General features: G+C 37.5%; 1 protein-coding gene across 1 annotated transcript in view; it reads left to right on the top strand.

The window, feature by feature from the left end:
• The window catches only part of SLC25A36 (solute carrier family 25 member 36), a 30232-nt gene extending 16727 nt beyond the window's left edge, over nt 1-13505 (top strand). Inside the window, exons 5-7 of the mRNA XM_005154130.3 lie at nt 6458-6524; nt 8422-8711; nt 9413-13505. Coding sequence (XP_005154187.1) covers nt 6458-6524; nt 8422-8711; nt 9413-9606 — 551 coding nt within the window. The 3' untranslated portion in view covers nt 9607-13505. The remainder of the gene's footprint in view (nt 1-6457; nt 6525-8421; nt 8712-9412) is intronic.
• The last annotated feature ends 629 nt before the right edge of the window (nt 13506-14134 follow it).

The raw sequence follows: 14134 nt of genomic DNA, 5'->3' as shown, positions 1-14134 counted from the left end.
TGTGTTGTTTAATTATAAAGCTGTTCTATAGCGCATGAGAAATGAAATTGCAGTTTTGAATCTTCTTAAAGATGAGGAGAGCAGTTTTGTCTTAAATGGAAAATCAAGTGCTCAGATGATGCAGTGTTTTTCTTATCACCTGGAAATGTCTTTTTTTTGTAGGTGAACAACATGGGAAATGGGATGGAAGGGGATTTAATGAAAAGTGCATCCTCTTCAGTTCCTCAAGGGGATAAAACATTCAGGGGGGTGAGGGGAAGTATGGGTAAGAAAAACAGGTCTGTCCTCAGCTGGAGACAAGTTGTGTAGTAACACATGCAGTGCTGCAGATGAGTGTTCAGAGTATTCCTTATCTTTGGAAGCTTTTTCTGTAATGAAAAGAACATGTATGGAGATGTGCTGTAATGACTTCTAAGTGCTTGCAGATGCAGACTCTAGTTTATCAAGGAGTTCTGTATCTTTTTAACTTGTTTTCATTCCAGAAGGTTGGTGTTACACACTTGTACTTATGACTGCAAGAGACTGGAGTGAACAGTATTTTAGCCTTAGTTGCTGGTTTTTGCCTTTTTTACATTTGAAACCAAGTTTTAATATTGAATAACTTCTGTGGCTGTTATCTTTCTCACACTTCCCTAGTTCTGCAGTTGTATTTCAAAACCACATGAGCAGTGAAACTGAATGTCCAGTGCAGGTTCACACAATAGGTCACTGTTTTTTCTCTTGCGATGTCCAGGCACTGTGTACTACAAACTTTCTATGGAAGACCTTTAGAAGAAGGTTCCTTGACAAATAATTTCTCAATATTCAGTTTTGGCAGTATTATGATTTATGTGAGAAGCGACTATAGTTAAAATTAACAGTACTTCATTGGGAGCATGCTAACCTTGTTTTTGTAATTCTGATATATTTCAGAAAATGCACTTAAACCAGCTTTTAACAGTTTTACCTGCAAGGTTTGTATTTCTATAGGATGCAAATCAGCTTAAGGAAATGGCAAAATAAGAGGGTCAAGGTTGTATGTGAGCTCTGAACTGGTTGACTTAAATGGGTTAAGACAAAGATCACTATAACATTATTTTGGAACTTCAGATTTCAGAAGTGGATAAACAACTCTAATAATTAGCAAAAAATAATCACTACTGGTTGTTTTCTTTTGCAGCTGCTATTGGTTTCAGTAAGAAGTTGAGTAACTCAGTCTTAAGTGAGGGTGGTGGGTTTTTTTTGGTTTGGATGTGACCTTTCTGTTACATACAGGCTTCTAATACCCACTGAGCATCAGGTGGGGTTTGCACTTAAAAAGCTTTTCCTGTAGGTTGCAAAATACAATAATGATGCAAAAATACAAGTAAAAATCTGTAGCTTACAGTAGTTACTGTTTATGCAAGTAGCTAACTTTAGCAAACTTTAAATACTATTTGTATCATATGTTAATACTTAAGTATTTCAGGCTGCACTCATGTCTTTGGTAAATAAGGCTAATTTTATGCACATGGCAATTTTGTGAGTGAAAAGCTGAGGTATGGTGTTTAAACCGTTTTTGTCTGGGTTTAGGCATGATTTTTTTTTCTTAAGATGAGACATATTTTTGGTGTTATTAATTTTTTTAGTAAGTTTGTTTTATCCCAAGGAGGATGAATTGTGCTGCACATTAGTGACTGATGCCTTATGCAATTAGAAATGCTTTTTTCTTGCTGTGTGCTAGCTTCCAGAATACAGTTCATATCACCTTCACACCTAAAATATCTGTGTTTTAACATGAAGCAATCTTTTTTGCTTACTGCTTGGAATGTCACATGGTTCTCTTTTTGATAACTTGAACAGTGAATATATCTGAAGCATAGTACAAGAATGAGAGCATTTCCTTCTGTGAAGAAAGTATAATCTCAGTACACTTTAAAAATAGTCTAAATTCTTAGATTCACTGTCAACTCTGCCTTTTCATTGCACTTATTCAACCTCTTTTGCCACACAGAATAAAAACTGTGGGGAACTCAATGACATACTCGATTCCTGTATGGCTTTCTTGTTTGCCCTTTTGATGATTCATAGCCTTATTCAAACAACATGGTTGCAAATCTGCTGCAGAAGTACTTTGCTTTGTATGCTATTGCTGTTCTTTCTAGAACTCTACTGGCAAACCAACCCCAATGTAGGGGGTCTTATTTTTATGTATTAAAAAATTGGGACCAGTTGTTACATAGACTTGTAACTTTTTAGTTGTTGTACAGTTACTTAATACCAAATAAACTGCATATTTAGTTCCTTGGTAACTGGTAATGGAAAGCTTGATTTCATAAGGCATCTATCTTGCTTTTTCAGTCCTAAGACTAGGGGTTTTTTGAGGTTTATTTGGAGGGAGAGGGAAAGGAAGGGGGTTCACACATAAATTTGTTACATAGGTAAGTATTTGGAGATATAAAATGTAACTGCTGCAAATGAGCAGGAATTTCAGTACTCAGTGCATTTTACATAACTTATTTCAATATCTGTGCCCTGTTCTGATTATTTTTCTTTTTTGTTTTTTTTTTTCTAAACTTTTACCAGAAAATAGTTAGATCTCACAATAACTAATTCACATATCCTTCCAATGGGATTCAATTTGTACACATGTGTCTGATGAGGTCACTGCTTGTTGTTATGATACAGAAAAGCCTGTGTCTATTTTAGGCAATTACTGTACATTTCTCCCGTGAAAAGAGTGAGATCGTGTCATCTCATGCTCCCCATCCGCAGGTCACTTCCTGCAGCAATATGGACTAACTTAAACCTCGTGAGTACTGAACTGAGCGTCTCTTGCAGCCTCTAGTGTAAGAACTGCACATTGGTTTTGTCATATCTATTGAATAAACAAAATAAGGGGATTTCACTTTCATTATCTTGAACTTGGATGATGTGCATTGTGCAAAGACATCACTCCTCCTTAACTCTGTTCGGAGCTGGGGTTTTTTTCTGTGCAGTTCAGGGGAAGGTGGAAAACACTTTTCACTGATAGCTGCTACTTTACTTACACCTGGTTAATTGAAAGTCCCTACTGAGTTAAAAAAAGGCCTTTTGGTTTTCTTTTTTCCTTAGTGTCCCAGAGCTGCGTTTAAAATGCTGCAGCTGATACTATTGTCACATTATTTCAAAGATCTATTTTCCTTTTCTTTTGTAATATGTATACAATCTCCTTTCTGTCTCTCTCTGTGCTCTCTTTTGGTTTGTTTTTATTTTACTACTTTGGATTTTTTTAAACATCCCATATTCACATGTGTCTGTATTACATTGGCTTATAGATTAAAAGAAAAAACAACCCTAACCTTTGAAATACGGTACATAATAGGAATACCTGGGATCTTACCTGTCAGTAGTTGTATAAGTAGATTGAGGTACAGCTGTAAAAGTAGACTGAGGGAATTCTTTCCATCTCAAACAGGGATACGATTATGTAGAAGAAAATAAAACATAGCAAAGTACAGGATTATCTGGCATTAATGAATTAATCTATACTTCTAATAAGTCTGGAATGTTTCTTGAGGATACAACACATCGATAAGCTTTGCAAAGCCTTATAAAGTTCACTCAGATTTCTAAAAAGAGAAAGGAAGCAATTGATAGAGCTTCATAGCAGTTGTTGAAAGCTTCCTTTCCCCTCCCCCTCCCCTGGCACTTGTTAAAAAAGTACTTCAGCTACGTATTTGCTATATTTAGAAAGAAAAGCTTATCTTATCAAAGATCCCACGTAGTATCTTGCATGTTTTTCAGTGCTTCCCTTGGCGTCAGCATGACTCAACTCTTAATTTATATTTTTTCTTCCAATAACTGTATTTACTACATTACCTCTAAGAATTGAGCTGTAGTTGTTTCCTCTTGAAACCTGAATTACTGAAGGCTCTTTGATTTGAAAGCTTTGGTTTGACCTGGCAATTTAGGCTTATGATATCCCATGGGAAAAAAAATAGGTTATGTTGGTAAGTGTCTGATCCTACTGTTAGAGGTGTTATGCTTAAATTATGTTCAGTGCAACACAGAGTAGGCTTTGTCCTGTGCCAACCACTCTTTATTGGCAATTCCCAATATACTCTTCTAGGACTATATCGGGAATTCCTCCTCCCTGTCTAGGAGTATCAGGCTGGTGCTGTGGGTGAACACAGTCACTGCTGCCACTCAGACACTGCCTCTGATCTCACCTGAGCATTCCCTGTTCCAGACTTAGGATCTATGGAGAACGCCTTGGAATAAATAGGAAGGAGAAAGGGCTGAGCAGGTAATGCTAAAGCATACAGTTTAGCAGTACCAATATTCCAAAGCATGCAACTTAAATAGGAATGCAAAAGATGTTTTGGTCTTCCTGACTTAAAATTAAGATCTAGGAGAGACTTAAGAACTAATTTTGTTTTTTAGAGGGAAATCTTTCCTTGAAAATGTGTTGGTAGGGAAAGTAATTAATAATTACTAATTAGAAAAATAGTAATTTCCTCCCACCTTATTCAAAGCCATTGTGGCAGTCCTGTGCATTTCTGGTGCCCTTCACTATAGGTATGGAAAGATTCTCATTTGAACTAAAAGAAAACTAAAGCTTTATTCTTAATACTAGTATAAAACCAATACAAAAATGCAAACCCAGTGTTTTCTTTAAGCTTAGTTCACCCCAGGGTCAAGTGCTGTAGGAAGCAGAGGAGTTTCTGTGGCATTAAGGCGCCGGCTAGTTGAACTACAGAACCTTTTTTGCAGATGTGGTATGTTTTAGAAGCATCCCATGCCTTCTTATGGCAGAGTAATTCCTTGATGCTTTGAGGTTTTAGGTAGTTATTTACCTACATGAAATGCAGATACAAAACACATTTTCATGCAGTTTTATAAAGGGGTCTATATGTTCTTAAACATATTAAAGAGTAGCCTATAAAAAATACCCAAATCAACCCCAAAACTTTATTATCTACCATGGGAAATTATTTAGCTAGGAGTTTTGAGTCAGTTTTTAAAAAGAATAAATCTGCTTAATCAAAAGATTAAACTGAAATCTCTAGTGTGTTTTTGCTGTTTTGGCACAGAAAAGAGCTAAATCTTAGTAGCTGCTAAATCTTGTAGTTTGTCTTTAGAACTCTAACTGAAAATCATAATGACTTATTTAAGACTTGGGATGGGGTAGGAGAAACCTCAAAACAGTTAAGATCCCCTGGCATTTCTCTTGAGTATTGCAGTCATTTGTGTGCAATGTAAACCTAGATTGTGACTGAACAGAAAGTAACCTGTATGCAAGCAGTTTTGCTAAATATATATATAAGCTATTAATTATCTCCATAAACAAGCTTATCAATAGCCTGTTTGTTGCGTAAGTGTTGTGCATCAGATATGCACTGAATACGGTAACCTGTTGTTGCTTTCCCCCAGCCCCAGTCCATTCCCTTGCAGGAGGGCAGCATGTCTTTGTAGTGATCTGCAAGTGATGTGTGTCACCCTAGAAAGCAAGTGTCTAAATTTATCATCTCTTGCCTGGCCATGTTCCAGCTCTTCCCTTTTCCTCTTCTCTCCTGCAGACATGACACCTCATGAATGGTGCATGTATGGTATTACAACTCCAGATGGTTTTTTGTTCTACTTTTGTTTTTTTCAGAGCCGCCTTTCACTCTGCTCTTTTTCTCTCCACGGTTCTGCAGAAGTAAGAATGATTCTTACTTCTCTCTTTTTTTTTTTTTTGTTTTTGTTCCCTTTTCTCTTTTTCTTCCTTTTCTTTTTCTTTAATGGACTGAAAATCAAAGCTTTAACCCTTAGCCCTTATGCAAGCCTGAATAGTTGCTGTCTGTCTGGATAGTTAGAAGTCAGACTATTTAACAATTTAAACACTCATATGCTTGTACAAGTAGTCCTAGGCCAACCAACACTCTCTGCTTTGAATACTAAATAAAACATTAGCTCTCAAATTTAACTGCTCTTGATCAGTATTAAAAGGTCTCTTAAGTTACGGTAATACATGCCTTTTAACTGCACCAGAAGTAGTAGTTATTCAGTCTGCATGCTTTTAAACTCGGATTGTATTTCAGGTAGCGAATTAAATTGACACAATGCTTTATACTGTCTCAAATTGCTAGAGCTGTATCTGCAATGCATTCTTATTGACATGTTTGCCAAATTGGCTAGTATTAGTCTAGCTAGCTTTGCTGTTCTCTGGTGTCAGAACAGGGTTGATATGATTAGAAAGTCAGAGAAATGTACACAATTGGGCTTAATTTACATGGGGCGTCTCTTGCTAAGAATCAAACTTACTTTTTAGTTTTACGTTACTATTAAGTAACCTAAATGTTTATTGGCTGTATGGATTCATAAGATATCAGTAAAGGGCTACAATGGGTACTTCCTAAAACTCAGTATAGTCCGAGTTTTTGCATCCACTGTACCTTACTGTGTGCGTTTCAAACTTAGATGCAGTTGCTGTTGTGATACTATCAAATCTAACTTTTCTTTTCAAATATTTTAGGTTTTACTGCGATCACAACAACTAATCCCATTTGGCTAGTAAAGACACGATTACAGCTTGATGCAAGGTATAGTGACAATGGGAACTCTCACTGCTGTGATAAGATTTCGCTTAACTGTTGTGAATCTGCTCAGCATCCCCAAATGGAGCTATTTGTTAAATATCCAACATTTGGAATTCCATAAGTTGATGCTGATCTATCTACAAGTTACATTATTGTTTTTCTCTATTGTAATTTCCCTCCTGCAGCATGCCAGAGGCACTGGAGTAGACTGGTAGACCAATTTGGAATTGATTATGAAGTTAAGTCTCTGCATTCATTTTCATACAGTAATACATTGTATTTGTTTTTAGCTTTGAGCTAAGCACTCCTTCACATAAGGATTTTAAGTGTTTTAGCAAAAGTTTAGAGGAATGCCTGAAGAGACTTGTTTTCATTTTTTTATATGCAATAAGCTCTAGTCCATGAAAAGGGAAGACTGCTTTTATGGATCAAAACACAGGAATTGTTCTAATGTGGGATAGACAATAGAAGTTGTTTGGACTTATTACATCATTGTTTTCAGAAACTATTTTATAATGAAATTTGTAATGAAGTAGAATTTTATGCAAATAGGGGGGAAGAAAGACCTTTATATTTATTCCTATCTATGTAAAACAGTAGAGAGACACTGATATGATGCGTCTCGATGCAGCTGTCTTGTTCATTTTATAGATTTTACTTACTGAAAACTTATCACACAGTATAAAAGTTTTCAGCCATTCTAAATATATTGATCCATATATTGCTATTTTGGAGGTCTGCTGGGCTTCCTGTATTGAACCCATATTAGCATTTTTCTTCCTAGCAGTCATGTTGTCAGCTGCAAGTTGACCATAGTAAATATATCCCAGAAAAAAAAAAAAATTGAGCCTGTCAGAAAATCAGGGCAAGTCCCCCAGTTCTCTGCAGCATCTGCCACCTAGAATTATACAAGATATGATCTGCAGCTCTGTGTGCCTGCTCTCTCTCTCTACCTTGTTTCACTGCTGTCTGACACTGCAGGTTTAAACAATTGGGACTTAAATTCTGCCATCAAGTGGTGCCTCATGCTACTTGCATTATAGCAGTTGCCACTGTCTGTCTAGTTTTGTCAGTATCTGTAAGAACTACCTACATTCTTATAAAGCTTGCTTGCTTTATAAGAATTTAAAGCAAGTCAGTTTTATTCTGTGACTCACCTCTGCTGGTGCTGGCACTTGTGGCTACAATGAAGCATGCTTTCTGCAGTCTTGTAAGGGTTTTGCTGTGTACAGTCTGCTGAGTGTTTCAGTAGGCAGAACTCAGTTCACTAAGCAAGCTAAAAATGAGAATAAGATGTTATTTACCAAATAAATACTTGATACAGTCATGTCTAATGAGTATTTTTCTTTATAGCAGCAGTGGCTTAGTTGATTCAAATAATAGTTACCTGTGTTGTATCAGTTGCTATGTTCCATCTAGATATGCCAGTACTGCTGATAGCTGTGATACTGTGAGGCCTGCTGCTTGAACTCTGAGCCACTGTAATTGCCATACTATGGAACTGCTTTTTTGAGTTAGAATTCTGGGGAAATCCATCTTCATTATGCAAAATAAAATGGTCATTTTTTCCATGAGTCACTCACAGTGACAGTCCATTTGGGAGTCTTTTTCAAGCGATTTAGTCCTTTATGCTATAAGACTTATGGAGGCCTAGAGCTGTTCAACTTGTCTATGTGACACTTAGTCACCATGTGAAGTTTGGCTTAGATTTAGTATAGTGTTTAGTGCTAAAGGCCTTAGACTTTCACTTCAACTTCTGTGTGTTCTTAAATGTATCTGAATTGGAGCCCTGATCATCAATGTGAGATATTTCCTAAGTCCTCTTGTCACTAGCAAAACTGTTTGTTTTCCTTCCTGAAGTTGCAGCAGCTTGATGTCTCTCTTGTTCTCTCCCATTTAGGAATCGGGGAGAAAAGCGAATGAGTGCTTTTGAATGTGTCCAAAAAGTTTATCGCTCAGATGGTATTAAAGGCTTTTACAGAGGAATGTCAGCATCCTACGCAGGCATATCTGAGACTGTTATTCATTTTGTTATTTATGAGAGTATTAAGAGAAAACTACTGGAGTGTAAGACTGCCTCTGCCATGGACAATGAGGATGAATCAGCAAAAGAGGCTTCGGACTTTGTTGGCATGATGATGGCTGCTGCCACTTCCAAAACTTGTGCAACATCAATAGCATATCCTCATGGTAAGTGGGGCATGTACAGCTGAATCAAATGGATCAAAAGGAGTCTCTTCAGTGATATTTGTGGCAGACTTTGGATCACTTGTTCAAGAGCTATTTCTTAGTACAAAGCTTGTTATGTCAGATTGAGTCAGCATGAGCATAGTGTGTGAAAACTGAAGTATTTTTAAGTGGATATCTAGCATGGCCTCTACTTAGGCAATGTTTATTTTTTCCAAAGGATTTGCTAGGGTATACCCTAAACTGCTTAAGGAGAAGGTCCTTTTGCACTTGGAATCTCTGTATACTCAGCTATTTCACAAAATTTGCCAGCAAGTTCTTGTCCCCCTTCTAGGAAAATAGATTGTCTAGTTGGATTTCCAGTTGCACTTAGTTTTCCTGCAAAGTAGTTGTCTATGCATTAATGGATTGAGTACATCATCAGTGGTGGCTTCTAAGCTGAAACATAAGCCCAAACAAAAGTCCTCTTCTGGATTTTAACTAAGCAAATTAATTTTCCTTGCTTAATTTTATAATACTGCCAAAAATTCAGCTTGTTTTCCTCTTATGCATACTGGGCTTGCTTCTGTCTTCCTCCTCCATTTTTAAAGATGTCTTTTAAGTTAGATCTCAAGGAGGACGATTTCCAAGTAAAAATCACTAATTGGTTTAGGGGGAAGATAATTAACAGTGATTGTTAATCACATGTGGTTTTCTTTGTGCAGAGGTTGTACGAACAAGACTAAGAGAAGAGGGAACAAAATACAGATCTTTTTTCCAGACACTATCTTTGCTTGTGCAAGAAGAAGGGTATGGCTCCCTCTACAGAGGCTTAACTACGCATCTGATCAGACAGATTCCAAACACGGCTATCATGATGTCAACCTATGAAGTGGTAGTCTACTTGCTCGATGGATAGCAATGCGACAAGTCTTCCTAGAGGAAGGTGGAAGATGGAGACATTGGAGTGGACCACTGAATGTCAATGCCAGTGTGGTGGGCAAAGGAAAGATGTATCAGGAACATGCAGCTATGGACAAAACAGAAGGCTGATTGTGGGCAAATCTGAATAAGCTTGCTGCCTTATTGTATGGTCTCTTGACAGTGTGATAAATGGGAGCTGCTCCTTAGAGAATACCTTTATACATTGCTAATTAAAAGTTGTTGCTTTGTTTTCACATGTTAATCCAGGCAAGGCTGTTAGGTCATCTTTAGACACCTAATCGGTGAGGGAGGGAGTGTAAAATTTGGTATTGGGCAGCCTTATTCACTTCCCTTAGTGATTGCTCTCAACTGTCCTTTTTTTGTTCTGTTTTACTGCACAGTAACCTGTGGCCGAATGGGAAAGACAGTGCTCTCATACCTTTCCATACCCAAAATGGCCATTCAGTTGCTCTGAAGACTCATAGAGAGATAGTAGTGAATGTGTAAAGTTTTCCATGTTGCTTTCTCAAGACAAAATATGGCACAGGGAAACAGAACAGTGATTTCTTCACTATTAGAAGTGGTACTTGGTGGTTTGTTTGGGGTTTGACTTTTTGTTTAGTCTTGGCTTTTGTTTTTCAGGGGGTTTTAATTTTTGTTGTGTTTTAAGTTTGAACAGTGTTGTATGTTACTGAGAGAGGATTCTATTGTTAATCTCCTCAGGTTATCAAGCTGTTGATATTGGTGTTTGTAGGTTCCTACTACATCACCTTCTCTCTTCTGGAACTTAACCTTCCTGAAATAAGAGAGATGTATGAAGGGTTTTCCTTGCCAACCTGTCAGGTCCCTCACACAGCTGAGTAGGAACTTGCTGAATGCCACTTTAGAGCCTTTTCAAGGGTTTGTAATGTGATGATAAATCTCAGGTGGTCCAGCCTACTATTTGTGAAGAGAGGTTTCACAAATGGTATTACCCTAAAATGTCTGGCAAATCCTGACTTGAATTACCAGTGTTTATACGGGAGTACAGGGGTAGAACACGTATCACTTTGGCTCAGGTGACCAGAAGGCAGAAAATAGTTGAAAGTGGGATACATCATTTTCAGTGCAGCAGTGGAGAAAATTGTAATTAAGACTATTGGAAGCATTCTGCTAGATAACTGCTATATCACTTCTTCCAACTAGAACCTATATACTGAACAGCAGTATAACCTTGTCCTCCAAATTGTCTGAATATAAAGGCAATGGTCTTGCTCAGTAAGACAGTTGCAGAACAATGTCACATTCAGCAGTGATGCTTAGCTAGTTTGTTCTGTCATAACTTGCAGAGTTTTCTGAAACCATACAGCTGGAGTGTCAAAATCAGAACTTTAATGTTACAAGAACTTCTACAGTGTTTCAAAGAGATACCTTTTATCTGCACCTTGATTGCTTCTCAGTCTGAGTCCATGATCCTTATGAGGAAGGGTTTTCATTATACTTTGGGGGCAATAGCTTTCTACATATAAATGCTGCTATACTCGTGTGGGCAGAACTGTGCTATCAACTCTTCCAGTGTGGTACTTCAGTACATTTAAACTGTGCATTGTGTGCAATGGCTTTATTTTATGAATGACTCCTTATGTACTTTGTGGCCTTCTTATGGATTATGACTTTTCTTCCTCTTTTGGGATACCTGTAGTCAAACTGTGTCCAAAATACACGGTTTGGCTTTAAACAAAGCATGTAGTTAGATTTCTGTGTAATCTGTGCAGGATAAAACACGTTATACTGTAGATGCATATCATCTCTGCTGTAGTTCTGTAGGCTGCATGTAAAAGCTCAAAGCTTACAGAACAGTTTGTCTGGGTTTTTCTAATTTGTGTTTGTTTATTTTGACCCTTGTCATGTTCTCCACAGTGTCAAAGTGTTTGAGTATTTAATGTAATTCTCTGTACTATTTGCTTTTTCTTCTGAAAGCCACCTAAAGTATTACAGTGGAGGCTTAGCTGTATTGACTTCCTTCTCCTTAAAAAATACTCCCTAGCCTTTTTAAAAGCAGATAGCCTGGTCTGTGATGAGAGCAAAGATGAACTTGATTGTTTTGAAGTGAGGGGAGTGCTTAAATGTCTGAAGTGGGCTTTTTCTAGTGAGCTCTCTAGGAAAAGCCTGGAGTATTCATGACTTGCTCCAAGTCTTGCTGTGATGCCATTGTTCAGATAATTCTTGTTTTGTAGGAAGTGAATTACTCTTCAGGCAGTCCAGATTACTCAGTCATAGCCAAAGTTTAAATTGGCAAAGATGAGTTTGGAGGTCATGAATACAGTTAACACTTGGATTAGCCGATGCTTCATGGAGTTACTCTCCTGTTTTATTGGATACATTGTCCCTTGGTTACATGTTTGTATCCTGTTTATTCACTGGGTACTTTGTGTGTGCCTTGCTTGGGTGAGAAAGCCCCTCTGCAGTTGGTAAATAGAAAATGTTAAGAAAGACAATTGAGTATGGTAGGTGACAGCTAAAACCAGACAATCAGCTGCTTCTTCTGCCTTTTTAATGGGTTTTTAAGCAGTTTTAAACTTCTAGAATTATCTTTTAGGCTTGCTTTACATAATAAAACTTCAAGATTCACAGGATGGTTTTTGGTAGTTTTAAACTACCAGTACATGCAAAGTTCTCCCTGAAATATTTCCCAAAGATTTTAAGTACTTATATAGTTTTTCGTTATATTAAAAGCTGAAAGGGAGTAAGATGATGCTACATAACCTGTTAACTACAGAGCTAAAGGAGTGCATTTAAACTTTCTTGTCACTTAGATGGCCATCTTGATTTATGTTTGAATGTAGTGTATCTATGTCACACTTTGCTGTGCTACCGGCAATGATCTTGGATTTATGGAAAGCCTCAGTAGTTGAATTAGTTTCCTCTTATTTCCCTTGCCTAGATGAAATGTAAATGTTGATGTAGGCTCTTAATTTTGACTCGGCAACACCACTGCGGTTGCAGTTTCCCGTTTCAGCCAGAAGATGGCACTGGAGCATGCATTTGTCTACCAGGGCTTGTACCCCATAATGCCATACCGGGTGGACATGGCAACGTGGCCTGAGTTTGGAGAGCCATCAAAAAAAAAAAAAATATATATTTCAGTGAATGCAGACACACTTCTCAGCCTCAATATTATCTATTTGGTCCCTGTAGAGCTGTGTGAAAATCGTGTTGCAGAGGCTGAGCCCAGCCTTTAAACTAACAGATAACGCTGTTTCTGTCTGAATTCCTAATCAGCTAGCCTATATTGTTTTACACTTGGGGTTTAGGGAGTTTTTGGGTTATTTTAATTGTAACTGAAATGTCAAGCTGTGTGCTTGTATACTGACATTGCACCTATCTTGTTCCCTGTTTACATAATGCACTCCATATATTTCCGTTCTGATCGCAGTTGTTGATGACAGTTTCTGCTATTCTGTTTTCGTTCTCATAATGACATTTGTAACATTCCTCAAAATGTAACATTATAAAAGGATGCTTCCAGAGACAAAAGGTTGGAGAGCCTTTTTAAGTGTTGCTTCCTGTTTAAACTGTTGGGAAAACCAAGCTGAATGCTGAAGTGTGCTTAGGTAAATGTATTGCTTCTTCCAACCTTGTCTGTTAAGATTTAGTTAATGTAAGTTTTCAGCTCCTCTATTTAAGAGTCTGCCTACCCTGCATATGTGAACATAACTGTGCCCTCAGAGTCATAGCTAAACTCTCACAAATGACAGTTTTGGAGTACTTCGGTGCTCATGTGAGGTTTGCTATTATTATATCAATGTAGTTGGCTGTAAATTATGTGCATTTACTCTGTATTTATATGGTTAACTTTTTTTTTGTTCAGATTGCTTTAAAACTCAAAGCAAATTAAAATTATGTGCTTCTGTTCAAATGTTGTCTTCTGTGCTAAACTGTACACTATATTTTTAACCTTTTATTTTTCCTATTTTTCATGTATCATCAGTGCCTGAACAGTTGTGATTAAAGATGAGCAATTCACTGGGAGATCGAGTAAATCATCTCATCTTCTGCCATTTTATAGTAGCTGAAAATGTGTCTGCATTATACCTGGAATGTGCTCTTTTTGGAGAGGTTCATTGATGACTTACACTGGGGGTGTTCTTGCAGTTGGATTTGAACACTGTTACCTCTGCAGAAGGAAGTGTTACTGTCTGTCAACTGAAATTCAGTAATGTGATCAGAAAACTCGTGTCCATTTAAAGTGCCAGCTAGTACCAACCACTGCTGACAGAAATGAAGTACTTCCTTAAAATGTTCTCTTAACTAAGTGTGCACTTGTAACAGAGTCCTTGAACCTGTAACATTTTAAGGTATTGTTTCTTTTAAGAGTGATCTGAAGTCTGTCCTCAGAAATCATTCTGCAAATGCATCCATGGGATTTGTTTGGTGGTCAAATGCTGTGTTTTTTCCCCTCTGTGTGTCCTGCAACTGAATCCTTTGCAGCCTTGAATATGGAGCCAGGCTTGATGTCTCTGATTTGATTATTTCAGCAATGC

This window comes from Melopsittacus undulatus, chromosome 6 (genome assembly GCF_012275295.1).
Source record: "Melopsittacus undulatus isolate bMelUnd1 chromosome 6, bMelUnd1.mat.Z, whole genome shotgun sequence".
NCBI lineage: Eukaryota > Metazoa > Chordata > Aves > Psittaciformes > Psittaculidae > Melopsittacus > Melopsittacus undulatus.
This window is presented reverse-complemented; position numbering and strand designations above follow the sequence as displayed.